Raw genomic sequence first — 26,815 nt, 5'->3', positions numbered from 1 at the left:
CATAATTAACATACAGATTGCAGGAGAGAGTAATGACCACTATCACAAACACAATTATCATTTTTCACAACCCTAAACAAAAGCAAATCCTAAAATCATCTAGTAAACATTTTTAGGGCTCCTATGCATTTCAGTGACTATTCATTTTAAAATAGCTAACAGGACATCTCTAATAAAAACATTTTCAAATTGACTGTTACGTTTTCTTTCTATGAAGGCTAGAACATCAATTTAATACATTCAAGGAAAGGGCAAAGTCACATTTTTCAATTGCTCAGAAAAAGGTTTTCGTGCATAATAAGTATAACTAATGCAAATATTAAAGCGACTAAACATATTATTACGAAAACAATCCTGGCTCCAAGGGACCAGGAGGACCACACAGGGCCATTGGAGATAGAACAAAGAGCTGCACAGGGCTGCTCCTCCTCAAAAATGGGACGACTAAAGGGGTACATTATTGACAAGAAAAAGAAGAAGTCCTTGGGTAAAATGAAGCTGCTGTACAAACAACCAGAGGGGAGTCTTCTCCCTGTGTCCGTTTGAGCCTCACAGGCAGGCTATTGTTGTTTCCATGGTGGAGCTGCACAACTCGCAATTCAAAAATCAAAGCCCAGTTTCAAGGAAAAAGTCTCTTCTTTCAGGATAAGGCAGTCACCCACCAGGCAAATGCGCTTAGCGATCCTGTCCAGAGTCTCAGGCAGTGCACTAGTTTTCTTCACTTCAATCTAACAGGCACCAGAGACACAGCACTTGTACCCCACTCTCAAGTCCTTCCCTAACTCCTGTTTTGCTCTGCTGGTGCACTGCTCATTCGTTGGGGCCAAACATTGCATCCGGTGTGCTCAGGCACCTCTTGACCAACAAACAAAGGAGCAAACTTGCATTCACTTTAGGACCAGGATTCAGAGGCCTGATGCTAGGACTTCTGAAGCAACCCCTGTTTCAAAAGGGGTCGCCTCAAGCAAAGCCTCCTCGCCATTCTGGTCGGTCTGTGACTCTCAGCTGGGCATCAAAAACAATTTCTCCTTTCTGATTTGTAACCCCGTCTTTCGCCCAAGACAGTGGCAGGGGTACACATTTGATCACAGGGCTTCCGCCTTCACTGAGGTCCTAGTTGCCAGTAATGCCTGTGCTGGTTACCTTCACTTTGACTTCAAGCTGGACTGGTGCTGACGCTGACACCCCAGGCTGAATCTGATGTCCGGGCCCCTCTGGCAATGGTTGTAAAGCAACAAATATCTATTGGTGGACAGAACAAAAGGTCCAAAGGTAAATGTTCCACAGCGGATCAAACGACCAGCACCTCAAATTTCCAACGTCCCTTAAAGTATTCAGTCTTGTTGTGCTGACAACCTCCAGGACCTGCTGCGGTTCGGTCCCACTGGAATTCCAGATAGAAACTTTGGAGAAGAATGGAGGCAGCACCAAGCACGAAGTAAATCAACAGGACCAGAGTTGTATCAAAAAATAAATTTTTCTTTTTATTTTCGTATTTTCAAAGTGTGGTAGCAGCTTATCAAGGACTGCACATACGTCGCTTCACGTCCAGCCTACCTAGAATATTAATATTCAATTGGAGAGATAACCTTCTTTATCAACTTTATTGCTCTACAGCAAGACTAACCATCCAGTACTTTTGCCCTGACGAAGCTCCCATGGTTGGGGAGCTCAGCTCATCATGAGCACACGAGAACCGTGGCTCATGACGAGCTGAGCTCGTCATGAGCATGGGAGGGGTTAGACAAGGCACGGAAACAATCTATCAACAGAGAGGATATTCAGAATAATTCCTAGTCTTGGGATGCCCCATATATTAGGAAGGTACCCAAGAACCACTTCCATCTATCTATGTGAGAGTAAAAAAAAAACAGCCTGGACCTATTGGCAAGTATAAAAGGAACTCTTTGGTGAACTAACAAGATTTATACATCACCCAATCCTAAGCAGCCAAGGAAGTGTGTATTTATTTTCTAAATTCAGAGGAAAAAGAGAAAAACAACACAGACATACTCCAAATCCTTACATTGGTGTATTCCTGTGTGCAAATCTGAAAACCCTCAAAAAAGGAAATGTTCTACACTTTTGCTCATAAACTTTACATTACTTCTACAGGACTGCAGACACTTCTAAAATTATTCTGGTTATTTATTTATTTATTTTAGTGTCTTATAGAGCGTGAACTTGACCCGTGAGGGTATCAGAGCCCTTTACAGGGTATACTAGGTCTACAAACCAACATAAAATGCAGAGAAATTCTAACACATCTTACCCTTACTCCTACATGTAAATGATTACAATCATAGTCCGCTTCAGTGCTCAGAAGTGAGATAGGTGTGACAGATTTGTGGGCTATACCTATATTGTACGCTTAGGACCATGCTCTTGTGTTATAGGAGCAGCAGGAAAATCTAAAACTGCTAATTTAACAGGGTTTCTTATATATAAAACATTTTCTTCAAAACATGTGTTGCTAAGGATCACATGGGCATCTTCCCTGCGTTCTACTTTTAATCCAAACTATGCAACATCAGCTCTAATAAGGACTGTCAGTTTATTTACACAGACTAACTAATAAAAAAAACTAGCAATGCCCTTGCAAAACTACAATAATGGTGTTATCACCTAAGACTACCCACATATAATTCCCCTTAAAGGTCAAAATAAGGGAACAGCAGTCTAAACTACTGATCCTGTCATCATTTCATCCAACAGGATGGGCAGTTATAAAACCTATATATTTATTCGTTTTATTAATGCTAACAATTTTTAAACCGGTATTACTGAATAGCCAATTAAATGTCTCCTTGCTATTTCACAGACAGTTTAGACAGGCTAAAAAAAAAAATTGAGAAAAGGAGAGAGCAACATACATATTACCTAGCCTTAATTTGTAGAGGAGCTAGCCTCCTTCCCCCATTTTGACAGTAGGAAACCTGAAACAGGTTTCACTTCTGTCAACACTATCAACCCCTATTTGTTGCTACTGGCCATAAACAAAGTTATAGGAGGTACATAGCACTTTTGAGGAGGTAAAAAAATATGAATACCCAAACCCCAATCCTTTTATCAAATGTACAAATGTAACATGAGGGCGAATTAATTCAAACTAAATCCCATTGGCTCAGCCCTAGTAAGTATTAGTGCTGTATAAATATGGCAAAGCTTACATATGCAATTGTATCGTGGTATATTCATATGAGTGCATAAAAACTTGCTTTGACAACAACAAAATGTCATCGCAGACCTTCTCTGGAAGCCCTGCCAGGCTTCTAAATATAGAACTGACATTTTCCCAGCTATCCTATTCTGTATTCAAGGGTGTCCATGCGGCTGTCCCAATTCGCCTAGAGACAGAAAGCTGGAAAGCACTTATCCCCCTGTTGGTAGTTAAAATAACTTCTGCTGCTTTTTTATACATTTTTTCAATTATAAGCAGTGTGAACTATACTTGTCTAATAATATAGAAGTCAGCTATTTGTATTATACCTAAATGTATGCATTTACTGAAGCCAAAGGCACTTTAAACTGCACAATTTGGTTTTAAAACAGTGAATTTCACCCAATTTCGACTTTGATATTTGGGGCACTTAAACATTAATATCCTATAATTTCTTTGCATAGTATTCATTATCAGAATGTTCATTACATAGCCCAGGAGTTAGAAATTGAAAATAATCATATATACCTTCATAAAAATTAGTTTTTTTACGCCTGCGCAAAGTGAAATTCCATATGCAAATATCCTCATTATGCGGTACAACACAACTTAAATTTAATTGTAATGCTAGGAGGCCACAGTATGAGTATTAAGCTTTATAAATACTAAAAAACAAATTTAAAAGCACTTCTTTTTTAAAATAATTTTTCAGAATTTCATTTTTTTTATTAAACCAATTACTTTTGATAATTTCACGTAAGAAAAGCAAGCTGCATCTCTTGCCTATCATATTTAGACGCATTCATTCATAAGCCTAAGCACAGAAGCCTAACTTGAAACATGAAACATTTTTGCGCCACTTTTTTAAAAAGGACAATAATTATTTAACATCAGTACCAAGAATGTGCTTATGTAAAAGACTTTAAGAAAGTAAATCAGATGAAGTGTTTGCCTGTTAATAACTAATAAAATGTATCTAAGGAAAATGCTTTATAATTGTTTATTTATTACAAAACACACAATTTCGTTTTTGAGGCCTTTTTATTCCTATTGAATGTGAATTCTAATTTTATCTTTTAAGCATTGGCAGTTTGTACATGTACATAATTGCTTACTCTTATCAATTTAATAATAACATACAGTTGTATAGCATATCATGTGGTTCATTTCTGGATTTCTATTTAATTTTTATTTAATATTAATTAAATGACATTTTGCATAACAGACTGATGACAACAAAAAACACAAACACACGCATTGAGCTCATTTTAGACATATACAGAAGGAGTCAAACACTCAGGACACATAATACAGCATGCTTAAGGCTAGCAATCCTTACACAAAGAGCGCAATCACTATTTACTTACAGAAGTTGCAATGTAAAACCACGAGCCACATAGACATTTAAACACACGTTTAACCCACAGATCAACACTTAAGACAGAAACAAAGGACAGCCCACAGACTGTTCTCAAACCATTTGTAAATACTAGTTGTAAGTCATATTTACAAGAAGCACTTCTCAATAGTATTCCAAAAGACTGCAAAAAAAAAAACAGTTCAACAAATTGTTTTATTTCCAAGAAGCCAAAATATACTAATTCACTACATTTGGCTGGCAGAACACCAAAAAATCGCTCTGCGTATCTCCATTCATAAAATTGCACAGAAAAAGGATTCATATTTTAATACCCTGGGGATACAGAATCACCAAGGAAGAAATATATGTTTTTATACCTAAACCTATCTAGCTATTCCCTCAAGGGAGCCGGCTAATTTAATTCACATCTCACTATGGTACCTCCAAAAAGCAACACACACATTCTTCGATGTGTGCTTGAAACAGGCATGCCAAAAATATGCAAAATATTCAAATATTAAATAATCAAAGTAGATCTTAAGGTACTCTTTGTACGTTGCGCCGTTCAAACAAAGTCAAACAGAGAAATATCTCCTCATTACCTGCCTACATAAATTGCAATTTACATATCTATCCCATACAAATCCAAAGTTGGCCAACACAAATCTAAGCCACAGTAAGTGTTACTAAACTACCTTACCAATCCAAGGCATCAAACCAACAGCAAGAGCCGCAGAACGACTTTTACCAAACAAATGATTGTCCAAATTCTAACTGCCAAGTTCTGAATGACCTAACGCTCTTTTTTTTTTTTTAAATACTCACGCCAGAAATGTTCTCAGTCAGGGGTGACATCATGTGGAGGATCAAAATCAGGAAGACCAGAAATATACTGGGCTGCAGAGACAGAGAATCCCCGGAATCTCCGTGCACAGAGTACCTCCTTAGTAGAGTCCTGTCCTGCACAGTAGATTTCTGTCTCCTGACAAGATCACTCCCTCAGATAGCCACTTCTCTGACGAGGTCCACGTTGTAGCGCCATTCTGTAGAACAAAGAAACTTCTCAGGGGTCCCACTGATACTTAGTCCTTTTAAACCAACAAAGAAGAAATTGGCACAGAAGCTGAAATATAAAAGAGCATCTTTATTAACCTCAAATGAGTGAGACTACGTCACCCAGAAACCTTAGCAACTGAATGAGGCAGTCTGAGTACAGAAAACAGAGGCCTTATATATGCTTAGGGTTACATAGTAAGCATAAAACCAAGGGTCAGTCCTGGCTCATGTAAGCATGCAAAAATGACTAAAATGGGCATAAAAGATCTGCTTGCTCAACAAAGTGGGAGGAGAGTTACTTCTCTATACAGCAGCAAGAATAGCCTGACAGTTATACTAGAGAAGCAGGTGCATTCTACTAGCTAGGCCCTTCTGGGCATGTGCGAAGGTGGAAGATGCTGCATATAGTTTGTCTCTAGGCAGATTTCAAGAGCAGTTAACAGAAAGGTAGGACAGAGCACATGGCGAGCACATGGAAAACAAAATGGCTGCCAGAAATACAAAATGGCTTTCACAAAACAGATAAGATAACTTCTAAATACAAGATGGCTTCTGCTAATGCTAACCCATTGCTGCCAATTTACAACTATGTTACTGTCATATTTAGCTCACCACAAGACGCAGTACTGTCCAAGGACATAATTCCCCACCAAGAGGGTTGTTTCTTCTCAGTCCTCCCTAGAGTCAGTCTCCGCGTGGGTTTACTCCATCTCTGAAGGGCTGGCATGACCATCCTTTAGCCCTTTCAAAAAAGTGTTAGCTTGTTGTTGGTCAGAGAAGCTCTTGTGCTTGTACTGATAAGTGATCTTTAAGCGGGCTGGGTACAGCATACCTGAAGGTTGTTCTTCACTGGCTTAAATGTCTGTTGAGCCTCCTGTACTGTCATAGTGAAGTAAGGGTAAAATGTGACAAGACATCCTTTGTACTGAAGTTCCCTTTTCTCCCTGGCTAATTGCAACGCTGTATCTCGGTACCTGAAGTTTAACAGCCGGGCTTGCTGGGTCGGGCGCGTGCCCCAAAGAGTGAACGGGTCACCATCAAGTGGTGGGCTCTCTCCACAGTTAACAGTTTAGATAAGCTTTCCATCCCAAATAGAGACACAACTTTTTCCTCCACAAATAGTTACATTTTCAGCAGTCCACCAGCCATCTTTTAAGATTACACCTTGGGTAGGTAGAGTGGAAAGGTTTCTCAGGCCCCGCTTGATCACTGGCACCACAGCCTAATCTTCTGCCACCTGTGTGGGTCAACGGCTGCGGTCTTGGCTCTCTCAGGGGTTGGCCGCATGTTGAGTGTCACGTGGCCCACCACATTGGGGAGAATACTATATTTCATAAACAAAAAGAATCCACCCATCAGAAATTGATCATGGGTCTTGGACAGATGTGTTTCCTACATGGATGGGAAGCACATTGTGTTTCTTAAATACCCCTCACACACCAAAAGGGCCCTTGGTGTCATGCTTCATAATAGGGGTCTTTGCGCCCCTCTATGGGATGCAGCGTACTACTATCCAGCGGATACGCAGGAGCACTGAAGTTACCACTATGTGTAGTGTAAGAAGGGGTGAGTGGTAGGGCCAGGAGTGAATTGTGAGTGAATAATAGTGTTAAAAATTGTGAGGTGGAGGTGTGTTGCATTAATGTACAAGACATCCTGCGTACATACAGTGCAACTAGCACGGGGCCCCATCTTTCTAAGGCTCATGTTGCCACTGGCTTCAGCTTAGCAACTTATATTTAAGGAATTACCTTGCTACATAAACCAGTGACCATTGTGTCATTCAGTGCAAAGTTCATTTATTATATCAACACATAGTTTTCCAACATATACAGACGTTACTATACGATCATATGAGTAGGGTAGGAATCTGTGTACCCGTCCTGAAGAAGAAAGAGCACGCTTCGAAACATATTGACACACGCAGGAGGTCTTGTACATTAACGCGACACACCTCCACCTCACATTTTTTAACAATACCAGCACCAAGGTATATTAAAGTTTTTTCTACTCCTTAGGTGCCAGGTATTTTTTAAAATTCACTCACCATTCACTCCTGACCCTACCACTCACCCCCTCTTACACTACACATAGTGGTAAATTCAGTGCTCCCGCGTATCCGCTGGTTAGTAGCATGCCGCGTCCCCGTAGAGGGACGCGAAGACCCCCATGATGAAGCATGACACCAAGGGCCCTTTTGGTGTGTGAGAAGTATTTAAGAAACACAATGTGCCTACCACCATGTAGGAAACACATCTATCTATGACCCATGATCAATTTCTGTTGGATGGATTCTTTTTGTTTATAAATAATTGTTAGGGGAGGCTGAATCCACCTCTGGTGTCTGTCAAGGACACATTCTCTCTCCACTCCCTCCTTTTGGTAAATATAGAGAATACTATATGCCCAGATAACCACAACCGTAATCAGCAGGCCCAGGCCAATCTGCGTTCCCTGGTTGGCGTTCTCAGCAGGCTTGTCTGTCTTGGCTGCCAGCTACGCTACTTTCTACAGTCACTAAGGTTCCCAGGCTGTCAGAGCTCGGTAGCCAAGCAACCATCTTGGATCCAGACCATGCATTTGGACAAATCTTTAATGAGCTTGGAGAAAACACCTGCCACTTTGGACTTGTAGTGTGTTCAGGTCTGAAGCCTAGTTTGGTTGAATGCAAGATGGCAACCTAATTTGCTTAATAGTAATAAGAGGACTTTTCATCTGAGGTACCCTCATTGAGAAGCGGAACGTCTTAGTCCTGGAATACTGACGCTGAGGTCCCCTGATGGAGCTTTGTTAGACCCTTAGCCATGAAATGAAGTAAAAGTATATGGGATGTATTTGAGCTGAGATGCAGTAGCATCTGCACAACATCCTATTATATTAAGGTGTACTGCATTACACGGTTTGAGGGCATGATTTGATCTGCACTAGTGCTGGTACCAAAAATGTGAGTCACTGTACATGTTAGATATGAAGTGTGGTGGAGGAAGATTCGTGGATGCAATATCTTATCTAATGTTTTGATTTCACTTGTTTGTTTTCAGGTTGTGCGGAAGCAGGCCCTCTCATTTGACTGGGACTCCATGAAAGGCTTTGTGTCTGAGGCATCTAACCTGCTGATCATGAGGGTTCTGGCAAAGCGGAGGGTGATCCCAGAGAACATGACCTTCCTTGCATTCGACATGGATTCTAATCTCAGCACCAGCACGTTTGTAAGTGAGACCACACCTGGCCGCGCCAGCTCTAGCGGTGTCAACGTAGTGTGATGCCAGTGCAGGAACATTCCCAACAGTGTTACTATAAGTCTGTTGACAAGCAGTAGATGATCAAATATTTTCAATTACATTTTATCTATTGGATGTTCTACAGTGACAGTACAAAAGCATTTTTTACTACAGTTTGTTTTTCCTAGAGATCCTTTGCTTTACCAATTTCTGCAAGCAAAGGACACATTTCAAGCCCTTTTGTTCACTTTTCTAATTAGGAAGATGTCTATGCATCACAGTGAACAACATGATGTTTAAATACTGTCACATAACAACTAATTTTCCAAGCAGCAAAACCGAGGAATAACCGTACAACCTTTAATAAAGTGTAATTGAATGCCTGTGAAAAAGAACAATACAATAATAAAAAGGAAATGACAAAAACAAAAATACACAAACGAGAAAGAGAATGGAAAGATCAGAAGAGGAACGTCGCATAACGTCTCATAGCCTAAAGCTAGCTCAACCACACACAAGTACAGAAACTCTTACTGTAATTCCATTCATAATATTCCGCTTAGAATACTCACAATTTTATGAATGTGAACCAGGTATTTTTACATTTATGAATGGCCTATTGTTTCTTTCTTTCATACATGCTTCCAGAACCACCTAAAGACTCAGATCGAACAGCCAATCATCAATAGTTAGATTTTGTTCGGTTTCAAATTCTAAGCCAGATATTTTAGGAATTAAAATTACCTGCTTTTTACTTGATTTACATCGTGGGATGAAATAACATTTAGTTTTTACTTAAAGTTTTTTAAAATCTCTAACTAAACTAAACTAAACAAATGTTAGACGATCTGGTGCATCCTTAGATTAAGTGTGATGAAATCCTTCCCAGTCAGTAATTATCTTTGTACTGGAAATTGAAGTCTGTGATCTCACATGATGCCTTCCCACTAAAATGGTGCTGGCAAATCTTCATAAAACGTGCGTTTTGCAATATATTTTATCTTCTAGTCTGTGCTGGTTCCTGGAATTTATATAGGCTGTTAAGGTTTATTCCGGATCCGGACATTTTTCAGCAGTACCTCTGCGCGCCGTAGGACGACGTCGTACTGCTTCCCGATGACGTAGACTCCGGTCATGACATCAGTAGGGCCATACAAGTCCCCTCCGGCATGCGGACGTCAGTTTCTTCTTTTCCGGGCTGAAATGCGGATCCAGAGAAGCAATTCCACCGGTCGATTTTTTTTTTTCCTACCACAATAACTTTGTTGTAGGTGCAGCAGTGTGCCTTTTCCATGTCTACAGGTTTGAAACCTTAGGGGTCTTGTAGCCGACAACTGTCGCTGAAGGACCCACATCCAATTTGTATGTGGTGTTCCTACCAGAAGCTTAAACTAAAGTCGCTAAAGGAGCAGCGTTTGTAGTTGATGGCGGCACACGTGTCACGGCCAAAAGAGGTTTCCCAGCCTCGGTCTTCGTCGTACCGGGAAGAACATTTGCAGGGTCGATCTTGGAGCCAAAGCCATTCTGGAGGATGTTGTTCACCGGGGAAGTGAAAAGGTAAGGGAAGGTTGAAGTCGCTGCATTCCTGGACTTCACCACGTTGATACACCGTCTCCCATGACTCCTCCCGCTCGATGGTTAAAGAGGCCGTAGGCGACTCCGCATTGCGTCTCCCCATGTGTCCGGGAGCCAGGGCGCCGATGGCTCAGATGGGGGAATATCATAATTTCTTGCACCTCGCCTTTAGGCCCCAAGGACACTAGAGGGGCGCTATTGGAGGGCTTGTCCTCGGTGCCGGTCCAGCCCTTGGAGTCCATGGATCGGCGCCAGTTGACGTCGGCCAGCACCGCTTTGGTGCAGGTCCACAGTCCTTTGTGTTCTCGACCTACGATGCCAGTCTTCGATCAGCCGACTCAGGTACTGACGTCAACGGCGTAGGTCCAAGTTGTCACTCCTCCTCCGTGTTGACATCGTATGACGACTGATGCGGATTCGACTATTCAGACTGAGGGGAATTTTCAGTTTTTGATTCCTTCTCAGGAAGAGGTTTTGGAAAGACAGCCTGTGTCTATTGAGGCAGGGCCTTTTCAGCCCATTTCTGACATTACTGTGCCTCAGATGGAGGAGAGCTGGTTTTCTGCTCTGGGAGAGGCTAGTGACCTTGATTCCTCACCAGCTTCAGGGTTGCTTTCTTCCCCTGGCCTTGCTTTGGAGGTAAGTTCCTCCTTTACAGACATGCTAAGAAAAGTGGCTACAGTTTTAAACTGTGACTTCCTACGGTGCAAAGGTCCACAGACCGGGGATGAACCCGTTCTTTCATTTGGGAAGGCCCTTTTTGATATTTTGTTAGGTACTTGGGCAAAGCCTGAGTTGGGGGCCTCAGTGGACCGAGATATTACATGTAGACACAGGCCTGCACCTGGAGACCCAGTTTGTCTTCATAGACACCCCCTTAGCTTGGTGACTCAGGTTGCGACTTCCTCACAGGATGTAGATTCTGTTCCTAAAACTCCAGTGAGTAAGGAGTCGTGATGCATGTGGTAAACACATCTTTACTTCAGCAAGTTCAGCCTTAAGATCCATAAATACATCTTGTGTGCTGGGGCGATATTCCCATGCCGTATGGGATTTGCTGAAGTATGTGTTACCATCTCTTCCGGATAATCTCCGCTCCGAGATTGGTGATTTGATTAAAGATGGTCAGCAGGCGTCTAGGCTTACCATAAGGTGTGTATGGACACAACAAACTCTGTGGGTCGAGCAAAGACATCGGCAGTGTCATTAAGGCTTAGGGCTTGGTTGGCAACTTCGGGTTTCTTGGAGGCTGTCCTGTTGACTCTGGTTGACATTACCCTGGCCGGTGAACTCCGCTCTGCTCGAGGAGTTTGCAGAGTTTTTCACACTCCGTGCTACACAGAGGTCGTGGACTTGCAAAACGCGGAGTGGAGTTTTTTTACTTGCTCACGCTTGTCAACATCAAGTTGGTGAGGGCGAGCGAGGAAACTCCACTTCTCTGTGAGATTTTTCCTCGTTCGCAAACGTCAACGTCAAGTTGGCAAGCGGGTGCATGGAAAATCAACCTCTCAATGAGATTTCTGAAAACTGGCGGTTGGATTTCTCATTGCGAGTGGTCATGTGTGCTCACGACCACTTGTATTGAGAAACCGTCCATTCAGGTTGAGAAAGCTGCTGCTCGAGTAAAAAAACGACTCTAGTGGCAGAAAGGAAGCAGTGCCCGCTAGCGCTGTGCATGGTGCCGTTCGCGATGATTGCACAGTGCCGACAAACACCCAGCACTTAGAATCACCAGTAACAGCATTTATCTAATGCACTACGCTGCTTGTGGAGCTCCGCATAGCCCAGTAGAGTGGATCTCCGCCCAGGATTAGTCGACATGCCATTTGATGGTGCCCCCCTTTTTGGGATTCAAGCTGTTGCAGTGTTAAGAAGTTTAAGTGACAGACAAAGGATTTCAGAATCATAGCTTTTTGTTTTTTGTTACTGGGTAACTTGTCCTTATATTTGAGATGCAGACTATTTCTTTATAAGCGAGTAAGCTTTGTTAAGGCATTGTACATGTCTGTTTTTTGTTTGAACACTTGGTGTCTTTTGAGGGCAGATTTTATTCTCGGTACCATTTTTTCCTTATTTGGGATTGTTTTAGATAACCCAAGGAGGTTTCCCTTTGTCCCTTGGCCTCTAAGGATGAGCTTTGTCCTCAAGAGGTTATTGTCAAGAGACTTTTCTTTTTGTATGGAAGATTTTCTGACTCAAGCTTCTTTGTAGTGGTTTAGTATGCTAAAATGTGCATGGATTCAAACTGTTGTTTTCTCATGGAGACATATTGGTATGCCAGTGGTAAGTCTGGTATATAGGGATGATCTTGTCTTTACTGGTTAAAGTTCTCAGGGCAGTATGTACTCACTACTCGTGTGGTGTGCATTATTATTACAGTGCTGATGGATTCATGGCCTGTGCTTTGTATTCTTTTGAATACATGTTCCTGTGGTTCATCTTTCATTAAAGTCGTCTTGGACTATGTGTTTTATTGTGCAGGTTGTTTTTTCCTTCTGAGCGGGCTGCATATCCACATTTTATTATATGTGCTTCACTTATTGGAAAATTGTGTGAGTAAACTCAGAGTTTATGGTTGTTTACTCCTTCTTTGGAAGACTTTAGCTACTTGCCTTCTCCCTCTGTGGAGGGGATAGGTAATTCAGTCTTTCTTTCCTAGAACATAATGGTGAACTCTGTATCTTATGCTATGTGATAGGTAGTGTCAGAAAACAATCTGGTGGAGACTTCTACCTGCAGGCCCCTTACCTGTTTTCGGTCTTACAATTTATTTCTGATTGATACATCTGTCTGTGGATTCCTCACCGTTTGAATTACCCCTTGCACAGCATTCCATTGAAACTTTTCCCATAGCTCTCCAATGTCGACCAGGACGTCACAATGTAACAGCTCTGCTTGCGACCCCACGTGACGTCATCAAAGCTATTAGAAGACCTTGCCAGCAAGCTGACGTCAGTTCCCATTTTTCCGCGCTATTGACGTGTAACAGTGTTTCCAGGTTTCTCCATTTCTTAGTAGTTTAACATTGTTACAGGTTCTTCTGTTATTGTAGCTGTGCGATGGCTGCTCAGAAAAAGTCTGGGTTTAAACCTTGTTGGCAATGCCGGGGTCATATGTCCATCATGGACCCCCAAAATGATTGTCTTTGGTGCCTGTCGTCTGACCACGATATTGAGGGATGTTCATCGTGTCGGCATATGAATCTAAAGGCCCTCAAAGAGAGAGAAGCCACACTATTCATGGCCAGGGCGAAGAAGCAGAATAGGGTGCCAAAGAAGGACAAGGTCGAAGTCCAAGTCACCAACTCCGCACACGTCAAAGTCGTTGAGGAAGCACAAAAAGAATCGGCGTCATGGCTCCAGATGCCGTTCTTGTAAGGAGAAGTCTTCGCAGTCTGGATCCCCTGCTCTACGGCATCACAAGAAGAATGAAATCTCACCTTCCACTTCACCTCAGGTGACTCTGGCTCACTCTCCGACTCCGAGGAACTCTCCGACGCCCAGGGAAGCGATGCCTTACCCTACAACCACTCCTCCTCCGGCTCTAATGACGCCGGCGCCGCAACCAGATCCAGATTCAGTCTTGCAGCCTTGAGCTGTTCCTGAGCTAGGCTGTACTGGATCTGTAAAACGGACACTGCAACTAGGACGTTGGATGCAAAAAGTCATCCTGAAACGTAGGGGTGCAAAAAGTCACCCAAACAAACAATTTAAAGGGAAGGAAGAAAGGGGGGAAGGAGACAGAGAAAGAAGCCTAGGTATAAACACCCATTGTGACAAAGGCAAATATTGTCCTTAGTTGCCCTCACACACCCTTAGGATATCATGTTTCATCATACACCCATAGGATGTCATGCTTCATCATCGGGCTATAGCTCCACGTGGGGCCGGCGCTGCAATCCCCCACGGGCCCCAAGAAGGGACACTTTACTGGAGATCTTTTAGGACAGCCGGATGGTGCATGCAGGTGTGCGGGGTAAAGGAGGTATGGGGTAAGATGAGGGAAAAACCAGTGCCTAGTGAATAATGGGAGGGGTTTGTACGCAACAATGTGTCGTCATGATATACCTCAAGCAGTAGTAGCTATGAAAGACGTTCTTGTTCTAATAGGTATATTCACCTGATGAATCAAGGAATCAAGGGTCAACATGTTTCATGCCCGTAATCGCCCAAAGGTCGGTGGCATTTCGTCAGGACCAAAAACTTATAAGTGCACGTGAATTATAAAAATAGAAGAAAACCTCTCCACTTAACAGGGCGACCAGGGGGGTTATGTATCCAGACTCAGGCTACATCTTCTTAATGTGTCCCGCTCCTGAATAGTACCTAGGACAAAGAGACAGACAAAGGTATACTTGTGTATGCATCAGTAACAACTTGATGTCATAACGTGTGCCCTCAATGGTGCACATCTTACACAAAACAAGAGACAACCGTGAGCTGTACACAAGAGACACACCGCAAACATATACATATACGAGTGCAAAGGTAAACAGGCAGAATGGCCCCAAGATGGGCTCAACACTCACATGTGTGATAATGAACTCAATGCCTCGTAGTTGTTTAAGAAAAGGCTCTAGATCTAGAGGGACTACCTTGCAGGCGCAAAAAACAAGGAAAATTTAGATGGTTCAATTAATTAAACAAACACGTCTCACTAATTAAGGGAAGTGCTAACTAAACCAAGAAGGGGAACCACACATTGTTAACGTGTGGTAATTACAGAATTAACAACAATAAGCAGGCTTACCTTGCTCATTGACGAGTGTCAGGCATGGAGTGGGCATCCTGCACTAACTCGTTGGCAGATTTGTAATCACTAGTCAATAGAAAACATAAGAAAACAAGAGGATAGCTGAAGCGAACAACCATGAGCCAGCCTCTGACTCGTGCAAAAGCATCCCAGAGTCTAGCGGCCGGGATCCCGCAAGAGGGACCCGCTCTGTACTTACGTCGCTCTCAAGGGGCTGCCAGCTGTGAACCTAGTCGTGTCGGATGCCTGCTAAGGAGACCCGGCATCCAGTGCTAGTTAAAAAATGGAAGAAAAAGGGCATGACCCCCAGGGACCAACCCTATCCGGGGGACGGAATGGTGCTCGCAAGGTTCAACGCATGCGCAAGAGCACAGGAGACGAAACGCATGTCCTCGGGTGGAACGGCTGGTTTACAGCACATGCGCATTGGATACTTACTTAGCTCTTGGGTCTCCCTTTGTTGTTAATATAGTTGCACGGCGGCTCAGCCGTAGACCCTTAAATTGTTTCTCTTTTTTTCTTCACCTCTCCTTCGTGAGTTGACACATTGGGCACAGCCGCATATTTAAGCAGTGTTGGTCCACCCCTGTGGCCACACATTAGTTACACCTTTGCCTGGTTTATACTTCCTAGACCAGGTGTAAACACCCTGAGCAGGCGCTCCAAGATCGGTTCAGGAATTTTTCCTATTATACATTGAAGATTTTATAATTCCCGTATACACAAGAGTAGCTTCGGCGTAGCCATTCACACTACAATAACATGTTTATAGACCAATAGTTGGTTGTAGTTTGGGCAGCAAGGTTCGCTACTGCGTTTATATAAAAAAAAATTGTTCAACTTTCCCTGTGCTTCAGGAGCACGTATGGATGCACTTTGTAGGCCAACACCGGTATACCTACAAATTGGGTTAGTGGCCTCTAAGTAAGTATCCAATGCGCATGTGCTGTAAACCAGCCGTTTTTTAACTAGCACCGGAGGTTCTGTCGGACACTCAAGCTGCGGTCTGTGAGGTTATTCAGTCTGGGCTTGACACGCCCGACTCTGTGGCTAGAGTGAGGGGTTCCTCAGTGGCTACTAGGAGGCACGCCTGGCTAAGAGGGTCTGTTTTTTCTCCGAATGTGCAGCCCACCCTTTTGAATTTACCCTTAACTCAACTCTTTGGAACCAAACCAGACTACAGCACTTTAAAGACAGTAGAACCTCTTCTAGAGGGTTAGGCCTGCAATCCCAACCTAGAGGCTTTGGTTACCGTAGATTTCGAGGCTTTGGTAAGGCTACTCCATTTCGGGCCCGGCAGAAGCAGCAGCAACAACAACAGCAGGTGATTCCTTTGTGTATGTTGTACAGAGGAAAAGGTAGAGGTTGCCTGCAAGGCACAGCTTGCCAACAAGTCTCCTCCTCTTTGGTTCCCCTAACTGGTTCCACTGTAAAGCAGCTCTCGATTCCCCATCTTAGAGCATGTTGGACCCGTGGGAGGTCGGGTGTCCATTTTCTATGAAATTGGAGATCTGTTTCATCAGATCTTTGGGTGTTGGATCTTGTAGAAAATGGATACGCTCTTCCTTTCCGCTAGTTTCCCCTCCTTTCCCCCCTCGCCAGGGCTGGTGTTCAGAGGACCTTCTGTTGCTCCTGCAACAGAAGGTTCTATCTTTGCTGTAGAAAGGTGCGATAGAGGTGGTTCCAGAGCACAAAAGAGGTCAGGGATTCTTCTCCCTCTATTTCCTGGTCCCTAGAAAAGACGGCATTTGAGACCGCTCGTAGACCTCAGGATCTTGGATTTTTACCTCCAGCAGGGCAAGTTCAAGACGTTGACCCTGGCTCAGATTCTTCTGGCACTGCATCAGGAAGACTGGATGGTGTTGATCGATTTGCAGGATGAGTATTTTCACATTCCCATCCTGAAGTCGCATCGCAAATATCTCAGTTTTACGTTGGGATCTCAACACTACCAGTTTGCGATAATTCCGTTCGGTCTAACATCTGCACCACAGGTCTTCACAAAGGTGATGGTGGTGGTAGAAGCACATCTCAGAAGGTCAAGGATTCCTGATTCCTGTTTTCACCTATCTGGACGACTGAGATGGTGATGCATCATCTGCAAGTAACAACACAGCTGTTGTTCAACTTGGGTTTTTCGATAAATGTACCCAAATCTCACCAGGTGCTCCCTAAGTGCAACCTGTTCATAGGGGCAGTACTGGACACTACTGCGAGTTGTGCTGTCTCGCCTCATCAGAGGATTCTAGAAATCCAGGCTATGATTCCAATGTTTCAAGATGGAGCGGCTGTTCCAGTCCTGAAGGTTCTGCGCCTGCTCGGTCTGTTAGCTTGCTGCATACTGTTGGTCAACCATGCATGCTGGAACATGAGAGCACTCCAGTGGTGCCTCCACAGGCAGTGGTTTCAACACAACAGATATCTCAGGGAGGTGGTCAGAATCTCCAGAGACACTGCAGCAGAGCTGGTATGGTGGACTGTTCCAGGCAACCTGTCACAAGGGAAGCCGTTTCAACCTCCTTCTCCAGTGGCAACAGTGAAAATGGATGCCTCCACTCAACTGGCGAGGGTCAACTTATTGTTCCAGGTGAGTGACTTGGTTACAGCATGCCAGATTTGAACTGTGTGGTTGGTAGGGCCAGTAAGTGGGTATCTGTCTGGTTTGGAATACAGTGCACAGGTGAAGGACCGGTTCGGAAGGAACCAGCGGTCCATACCGTAACCCGGATCGTCAGGGCGGCTGTGGGTGCTAGTTCTTACTTTCTTGTTGGGGTCCCCCTTTGAGCCACTGCATAGGTGTCTATTGAGATTTTTAGCATTTAAGACAGTTTTTCTGTTTGCGATTACTTCTACCAGGCGCAGGGTTAGCAAGCTACAGGCTCTTAGCTCTAAGCCTCCTATTACCTCAAGTCATGTGGATAAGATCGTTCTTAAGACCAGAGCTGCTTTCCTGCCTAGGGTTGACACTCCCTCCCTCCTAGGACAATCTATGACATTTACCCACTTTCTATCTTCTCCCTCACCCTTCTAAGGAGAAGGAGAGACTTCACTGCCTGACCCTAAGAGGGCTGTCAGCTTCTACCTAGACAGGACAAAAAACTTCAGGCTGGATGACCAACTCTTCATTGGTTATGTGGGAAAAATTAAAGGCAAGGCTGTCTACAAGAGAACACTGTCCAGGTGGAGCGTCCTCTGCTTCAAGACCTGCTATGCCTTGGCCAAGACGGAGCCTCCTGAAGGTATTCGAGCTCATTCCAAAAGAGCGAAGTCTTCTTCTTTGGGTTTGGCTAGAGGTGTCCCTGTTGTAGACATCTGCTAGGTGGCAACTTAGGCCTCCCACCACACATTTGTGAAGCATTACTGCTTAGACTCAGAGGTGAGTCAGGATGGCCACTTTGGTATAGGTAGGCGGACAGCATCCTCTGGGAGCGGGACTGCTTGGGCATTCAATTCAAAAGGTGAGGAATCCACAGGCAGATGTATCCATCAAAAGAACAAGTTACCTACCTTCGGTAAAGCTTTTTCTGGTGGATACAGTATCTGCCTGTGGATTCCTCACTGACTCACCCACCTCCCCGATGACTGCCTACTTAAACCAAAAAGATGTTTGTCATGAATATCATATATTTCATTGTTATTCAAAATGATGTGATGCTTGCCACTCGAAAATGTCTATATTTTAGAATTTCCAGTTTGTTTTCTTCTTAAAGTAGTATACTGTGTATACTTGTGGAATTGCTGTATATTGTATATACTTGGAAAATGTTGTAGGTTCCTCGTTTACCTCAAAGGCATGGAAAAATAGGTGGAACTGAAGTCAGCATGCTGACGAGGTCTTCTTATGGCTCCGATGACATTGCACAGGGTTGCGAGCGGAGCCGTTCCATTGTGACATCCTCGTCGATGTGGGAGAGCTATGGAGAAAGGTTACTGTGGAATGCTGCGCAATGAGTAATTCAAAAGTTGAGAAATCTTCAGGCAGATTCTGTATCTACCAGAAAAAGTGTTACCGAAGGTAAGTAACTTGTTAGTTTGGAGGTTTTAGGCTTTATAGTAAGCTCTTGTTATTCTCCCACAATACTTTTTACATCTGTCTGGGGGTTATATATTACCTGTCTTTTTGGGTATATATCTATTTTCTTTGTGTTTTGCCTTGTAAATTTATGGCTGTTACTTTTTAAGGCGGTCTTGTGATCAAATTGTGTTTTGTATCACAAGTGTTGTGGCATGCGCTTGTTGCTAGCAAGGATTCAGTTTATATACTATTTCCTTGTAATTGTTCGTTTTTTTCCCTATTTAATATTTTAAATGCACTAAAAGGTGCATTCCCTTTCGCTTGCCTTGGTATTTTCAGCATGCCCACGGCTTGGAGTCATGTTCATCCTTTCGGGCCATGACTATAAAGACCATGCAGGTGCAGGCGTTGTAGATACCTGCGGTCCTGCAGTAAATATGGGCCAGTGATGCTCTATGTGTTGTCGGGCCGCTCAGAGTCTATTGTGACACATTTTTATATATATTATGCTTATGTATAGGATATACACCTTCTGTGGCAAAAAAATAATCATTTTTACAACTGCATAATTGCTGAATATCAATATTGAAATCAAACCTATTGGTGTCATTTTAGTCTTTTACAGTGCATTATGTAGACTTCGAGTGGTCATTTGGTTCTAACAAAATTCTCTATACCATGAAGGTATTATTGTTCATCTTTCTCTTGGTGCTCATTCATTTTGGTATAATGGAATGAGTTCTGAGAGTCCTGCTTTTGGATTTTATCAGGACAATTCTTTCTCTGATGTTTCTTTATTGTTGTGAAGAATGCGAATTACATGATTTTTGTCTTGCCCTCTGCCCTTTTGGTTAAAGAGTTCTCTTTCCCCTTTGGGGCTAGAGAATAATGTTTGTTAACTGACAGGTGGTTCTTTAGGGGTCCCTCCCTCTTTTTTCCTTCAAGGTCCAATTCTCTTGGATCTGTAAGGTTGTTTTGTTATTTATATGTTCTGTTATTTATATGTTCTGTGACTGTGATCATAGATTATATTAAGAGCAAAGCTCTTGTTCTGCTATTCCTAAGTATATTTGGTCAGTTGTTAGTTAAGACTGGCTGGATCTACTTGAGAACTTTTGTAGGATTAGTTAGGAGATCCTCCTCCAGTGGGGTATAGCTATGGAACTTGATTCAAAAGTTAAGGAATCTGCAACTAGATGTCTCCATCAGATGTAAACGTTACGTACCTTCGGTAACGTAATATCTAGTAGAGACACAGTCTTGCCGCAGATTCATTAACACCCTGCCCTTCTTACCACTCTGTGAATGACCTTTGAGGTAAGAGTTATAAACGATTTTTCATACTGGTTATATCTAACGGTGACCACTGTCTCAACTTATGTTGGGACTCAAAAGACCTCTTAGCCTGGCCACATAGGTTTTGCTTAGATTGAGCCATACCATTCACTTGGTGGTCGGTAGGGTGGGGTGTATTTTCTCTTTCACACTTGATTACACACCAGCGCACAGTATTGGTCTAGTTGTCCTTTCTTTGAAAGTCTTTGTCTGATGTCATCATACCTTGTATTGGCACTATCAATATGTCACATAATGGTGGGATTCAACAAACAGCTTGGTGTTGTCTTTATAGGTTTACTGTTACCATACCATTCATTACCATTGATGAATGGTATATAGTGTGTAAGGCTTTCTTTCTTTACAGGATGGTTAGACAACAGGTTACAGGGTTTTATGTAGCCCGGTGCTTTATTAATTCTTTTGGGGTTTTTCTTTAAAATCCATTATTAACATACAATTTGTTGTTACTTGTTTGTTAATGCTTAAGATTTTTGATCTTTTTGGCACACTATTTCTGCAATCAGTTTCTATAGTGACTCCGCATTCTGGCACGGAAGGTTTCACAGAAGAAACTGACACCTGCGCATTGGAGAGGACTTGTATGGCTCCACTGACCTCATGACCAGAGTCCGCTTCATCGCTGAGCCATACGACACCATTTCAGGGTGCTCAGAGGTACTGCTGAAATATTTCCGGATCCAGACTGGCACCTGGGGAGAATTCAAAAGTTAATGAATCCGCGACTAGACTGTGTCTCTGTCAGATATTACGTTACCGAAGGTAGGTAATTTTTACAACATGTCTGGATTATCTACTCACACCTGACAATGGGCAAAGTTTGAGCGCTCTGCTTGAGGCACCATTTCTTGTTGAGAAAAGCCCTTACATTCCTCACATTCAGTTTTTCTGGCCGAAAGGTTTGAAGGCTCCTTGGAGATAAAAGTGTTTCCAAATAGGAAACTGCCAAAAGGACTAATGAATACCTGCATTTCATAATGTACATCACATAAATGTATTGCATTGTGTTACTCCATATGATCTCTTTTTGCCAGACTGAGCTCGGAGTTCGAAACCAGATGATTGGGAAGGAAACTGTAGAAATGTTTGGGATTGAGAGGAGCATTTGGTCCGAAGAAGATCTTCCCTTGACCTGGCAGTGCTTCTTCCTCTCAGATGGGTAAGCTTTATTTCAAATCCCTTTGCGTAGAAAAGACTATACGATGTCCATGCTAGGCTTCTGCAATTGGTAGATCCTTCCTAAACCTCAAAGCACTGAATACTGCTGTGATACCACTGCCATGGATACATGTTTGAGTAACCTGCAGTGCATAGTTAAAAGAGAATTGAAAGTTACCAGTAACAGTAGATCTGTGGACTAAGCATCCTTTATAGAGACTTCCTAGTTTGTGAATGATGGTGGAAGAAGCATAACTTGTGATTCTGTAACGAATGGCCATGCTGGCAAACTTACTACATGTATGTAGCTTTCCCTCTTTGTTGTCACTAAGAGCAGAATCCATGTGGTCTTTATATGCAAGGAGGATGTGAGGCAACTTCAGAGTTAGAATCATCTTGATGAATGTTTGCTAATCCAGCTATAGTCTTGATACTCCCATGTGGAATCTGTTCTATTACATTGCAGACCGTTATATAATCTACAAATCGCCATGCCTCGCTCATGTAACACGTACCTAGCTAGAAGTAATAAAGTGCTGTACAGGACCAAGGATTAAAAAAAATTTACAATCATAAATTGTTTCCCTGTTGGAGGGGACTCTTAACATTGGAGAGTTAAAAAGACTACCTATGGAATTGAGATGTCATTTTCTTTGAAAGAGTGTGTATTCATCTGTTTCCTGAATTGAAGGAGGATTGTGGCTGTCCTTTTGGGAAAATGATGTTGTTCCAGACTCTGGGTGCGTAGATAGAAAAAGGATATTTCTGTTTTTTCTTTCACTTCTTCATTTCCAGTCTGGTGGTGGCCTAGCTGTGGGTGTGATAGGGGGCACTGAAAATGGTGAGTTTATCATTCAGATATGTAGGGCGCTGGTTGTGATGCATTTGTAGATAGTGCAACTGAACTCAACTACAGGGAGCCAATGGAGGCCCATCTGGTTGGGAAAATATTATTGAACTTCTTCAGATCCTTGGTTAGGTGTGTTGCGGCATGAAGGACCCTTTTTTAGGGCCAGTCAGGGAGTTCATGGAGAAGGGTGTTGCCACTATCCAGACATAGGAGTAAATAGGAATGGATGGTAGTACTGAAGACGCTTACTAGGAGGAACTGTTTTATTTTCTTAATAGTGTGAACTGGTCCTTGAGTGTGAGGTTTGTGTTGAGAATGAATCTAAACTATTTGGCGATAATTGGGGTTTTGGGAGGTTGAATCTGGCCAGGAATAGACTTCAATATACATTATGAATTCATTTGAGAGCACTGAATCCTGAATTGATTACACTGGTACTCCACTGATAACCCCCATTTGCTCAGAGTGGATCTATCTTTCTACAAGTTTGTAACCCAGGTACCAATGTATCACCAATCCTAAAGCTCCTCTGCTATTTAGGCTTTTCTGAAGTCTAACTCATACTGAAAGGACATCTATTAGGAGAATGTACCATGCTCTGTGGCCACTGGTGGTAATTCAGCCTTGTGGTAGCTTGTATACAATATGATGCTATTGTAGACTTATAATGTATTAGTTAGAATTGAAGGCTCGGTCCATTTGTTTGCTTCTGAGCATATTTGTCAGTTGGATTGTAGGCTATATCATATGTTTAGTGCTGCAAACGACAACTGTCTTTAAGCGTTGAACAACTCTCTATTGGCAGCAGCTAGCTGAGGGCAGAAACTATATGAAAAGAGCATTCTTGATGGCTGATTTGAATGTGTCGCCGGACAATCCCAGCAAAGGGTTGCAGGTCGATTGTTGTCGGCCAAGCGAAGGAACCAGGTAGAGTGCTCTCATCCAAGCGAAGGCCGGCAGTAGAAGGTTCTCGTCCAAATGAAGGGCTGCAGGTAGAATGTTCTTGTCCAGGTGAAGGTTCGCAGGTAGAGTGTTCTTGTCCAAGAGAAGGACTGCAGATAAAGTGTTCTCGTCCAAGCGAAGGACAGCAGGTAGAGTGTTCTCATCCAAGAGAAGGGTTGCAGGTAGAGTGTTCTCATCCATGAGTAGGGTTGCAGGTAGAGTGTTCTTGTTCAAGCGAAGGGCAGCAGGTAAAGTGTTCTCATCCAAGTGAAGGACAGCGGGTAAAGTGTTCTCGTCCAAGTGAAGGGTTGCAGGTAGTGTGTTCTCATCCAATAGTAGGGTTGCAGGTAAAGTGTTCTCATCCAAGTGAAGGGATACAGGTAAGGCATTCTCGTTCAAGTGGAGGGCTGCATGTAAGGCGTTCTTGTCCAAGTGAGGGGCTACAGGTAGAGTGTTCTCGTCTATGAGTAGGGATGCAGGTAGAGTGTTCTCTTCCAAGACAAGGACTGCAACTAGAGTGATCTCATCCAGGTGAAGGGCTGTGGTTAGAGCCTTCTATTCCAAGTGAAGGGATGCAGGTAGATTGTTCTCGTCCAAGAGTAGGATTGCAGGTAGAGTGTTCTCGTCCAAGTGAAGGGCTGCATGTAAAGAGTTTTCATCCAAGAAAAGGGTTGCAGATAGTGTTCTCATCCGAGAGAAGAGTTGCAGCTAGAGTGTTCTCGTCCAGGCGAAGGGCCGCGGATAAAGTGTTCTTGTCCAAGCGTAGGGCTGCTGGTAAAGTATTCACATCCAAGAGAACGTTTGCAGGTAGAGTGTTCTCGTCCAAAGAAAGGATTACATTTAGAGTGTTCTCATCGAAGTGTAGGGTTGCCAGTAGATTGTTCTCGTCCAAGAGTAGGGTTGCAGGTAGAGGGTTCTCATCGAAGTGAAGGGCTGGAGGTAGAGTGTTCTCGTCCAAGAAAAGGGCTGGAGGTAGAGTGTTCTCATCCAAGAGAAGGGCTGCAGGTAGAGTATTGTCCTCAAAGTGAAGGGCTGCACGGCGAGTGTTCTTGTCCAAGGTAAGGACTACATTCAGAGTGTTCTCATTGAAGTGAAGGGTTGCCAGTAGATTGTTCTTGTCCAAGAGTAGGGTAGCAGGTAGAGTGTTCTCGCCGAAGTGAAGGGCTGGAAGTAGAGTGTTCTCGTCCAAGAGAAGGGCTGGAGGTAGTGTTCTCGTCCAAGTTAAGGGCTGCAGGTAGAGTGTTGTCGTCCAAGTGATTGGCTGCAGGTAGAGTATTGTCCTCAAAGGGAAGGGCTGCAGGTAGAGTGTTCTAGTCCAAGTGAAGACTCCACCTTGCCCTGCATCAGCCTCCACCTTACACCTAGCACTCCAGGGAGTGTCATCTTTTCTCAGCTGTTGAGGTGAACCGCAGAGAAGCAATTGGAGCCTGGGAAACCTGTTGTTTGAGGCAATCGTTTTTCTCTTAAATAGTGCGGGCCGAGGATAGGCAGCGACGGCATACCAAGATAAGGCACATTATGTTTATTCAATTTTCCATGCAATAAAGTTTATTCTCAATGCAGTGAGCTGACTTACATCTGTAGTTGAGTTCCCCTCCCTTAAACACAGATACCCTTTTCTTCCTAGCTTGGTCCTACGGAAGAACCCAGAATATTTACAAAGTGACTCTGTGTTCTGAAATCCTCCAAATGCTTTCCTTAAGTCCTCATTTCATGTTCTATTTAAATTAATATCTACTATTAAGCTATTTGTAATGCATATAAAGTGGGGAGGAATATTGATAAAATACGGTTATCCCTGCCACTAAACCACGTGCCTCACTTCAGATGTTTCTGTATTTTCACTTTTCATCTGTATTTTTGCCTCAGTGCAGTTTTGTTAATACAAAAATGAATCCTTATAAACAGTGAGGTTTGCTGCACCCCCTATAGCAGCTGAAAGGTGAACCGTTGTGTTTGAGGTCCTTTACCTCTTTTGGTAGCATGGGAAGGATCCTTTGTATCTCGTACATTGTACCTGCTCTCCCTGCCCTCCCCCCACATGTATTCATTAACAGAAAGAGGGAGCTAGTCTTACAGGCCCCAGAAGTCTGAGGTACCCTCTTACCCACTATCACTAAGCACAAAACGAGGCTGTTCTCCGTGATGTACCCCGCAAAGATTTCTGTCCCCGCTTCCAGGTCTGTGAGGAAGGAGTGTGAAACTGGGACGCATGGGAGCTGATCTGTCAATCTGTCATTGTGAGTAGGGGCAAGCCTCCTGGAAAGTAGCATACACCTACATAATACCAGGAATGACATAGGTCCCTTGTCATTTAATGGCGCTGGTTGATGTAGCATGCTCCTGCTTGTCTACTGGTCCAACCCCCTTCTGGGACATTGTGCTGGAAACAAACATGCTTGTCTTTCATCCATCTAGGCATTTATCCAGCCGTGTCCAAGTTGGATCTCCAGTGACCATGACACTCCAGACCATGCCCATTCTGGTTGAGAAAGGTAAGGTAGCTGTATTAATCTTGTCATCCCTAACAAACAGAGCCTTACTTTGCCTACATATTTTGCAAGGAATTGTGGCCTTTTTAGTTGTGCACACAGAGCTTCACTTTGTAAGAAAATCAGCAGTACAAAAAACGCTAACCAGTAACACATCCTTCCACCCCAAAAACTTGAAATTAGCCCCAAAAGACAGTAATTGTGCTGCTGTGCGTCATACTTTGCTGTTGGACATCTGACATTGGTACCTGGGTGTGATCTGCTAGTGGGCACCGACTCTAAACCACTTTCTATAACCCAGCGGTGCCTGGCATCTTCCCTGGAGGCTTTACGTGACCTTCTTTTCTAACATTTCAAACCGTTTCTGCAGCGGTTGAATCTCTTCATATCCTGCCTATGTAGGTGCTCAGCCCTCTGTTTGTTTCCTATTTCCTCACACCTCTTGGGCAGCAGTTTCGCTCGTCTTCTGCCTCGATTCAGCTGAACAGTGAGCCATAAGGAGGCCTGCCACCTTCCTGCCATTTTGTCTGTAGGTCGGTAGTGAGTACAAGGAAGTGAGCCTAGACTTTACCGTACTCCTTGCCCTGCATCAGACTCCACCTTACTCTGTGCCCTGCATCAGCCTTAACCTCACACATTGCCCTGCATCAGCCTTCACCTTAGAGCTTGCCCTTCATCAGCCTCCACCTCACACCTTGCCCTGCACCAGCCTCCACCTTACACCTTCCCTGCAACAGTCTCAACCATACACATTGCCCTGCATCAGCCTTCACCTCACACTTTGCCCTGCATCAGCCTTCAGCTTCCACCCTGCCTCCACCTTACTCCTTGCTCTACAATAACCTTCACCATAGAGCTTGCCCTTCATCAGCCTCCAC

At 43.5% G+C, this 26,815-nt stretch overlaps 1 protein-coding gene across 2 annotated transcripts in view; it reads left to right on the top strand.

The window, feature by feature from the left end:
- The window catches only part of CATIP (ciliogenesis associated TTC17 interacting protein), a 252,242-nt gene that overhangs the window by 207,687 nt on the left and 17,740 nt on the right, over positions 1 to 26,815 (top strand). For both annotated transcript variants that reach the window (XM_086954466.1, XM_086954465.1), the window contains 3 exons: positions 8,618 to 8,785; positions 21,530 to 21,654; positions 25,864 to 25,940. In XM_086954466.1, the coding sequence (XP_086810592.1) occupies positions 8,618 to 8,785; positions 21,530 to 21,654; positions 25,864 to 25,940 (370 nt within the window). The remainder of the gene's footprint in view (positions 1 to 8,617; positions 8,786 to 21,529; positions 21,655 to 25,863; positions 25,941 to 26,815) is intronic.

The sequence above is a fragment of the Lissotriton vulgaris genome, chromosome 2_1, assembly GCF_964263255.1.
Source record: "Lissotriton vulgaris chromosome 2_1, aLisVul1.2, whole genome shotgun sequence".
Taxonomy (NCBI): domain Eukaryota; kingdom Metazoa; phylum Chordata; class Amphibia; order Caudata; family Salamandridae; genus Lissotriton; species Lissotriton vulgaris.
This window is presented reverse-complemented; position numbering and strand designations above follow the sequence as displayed.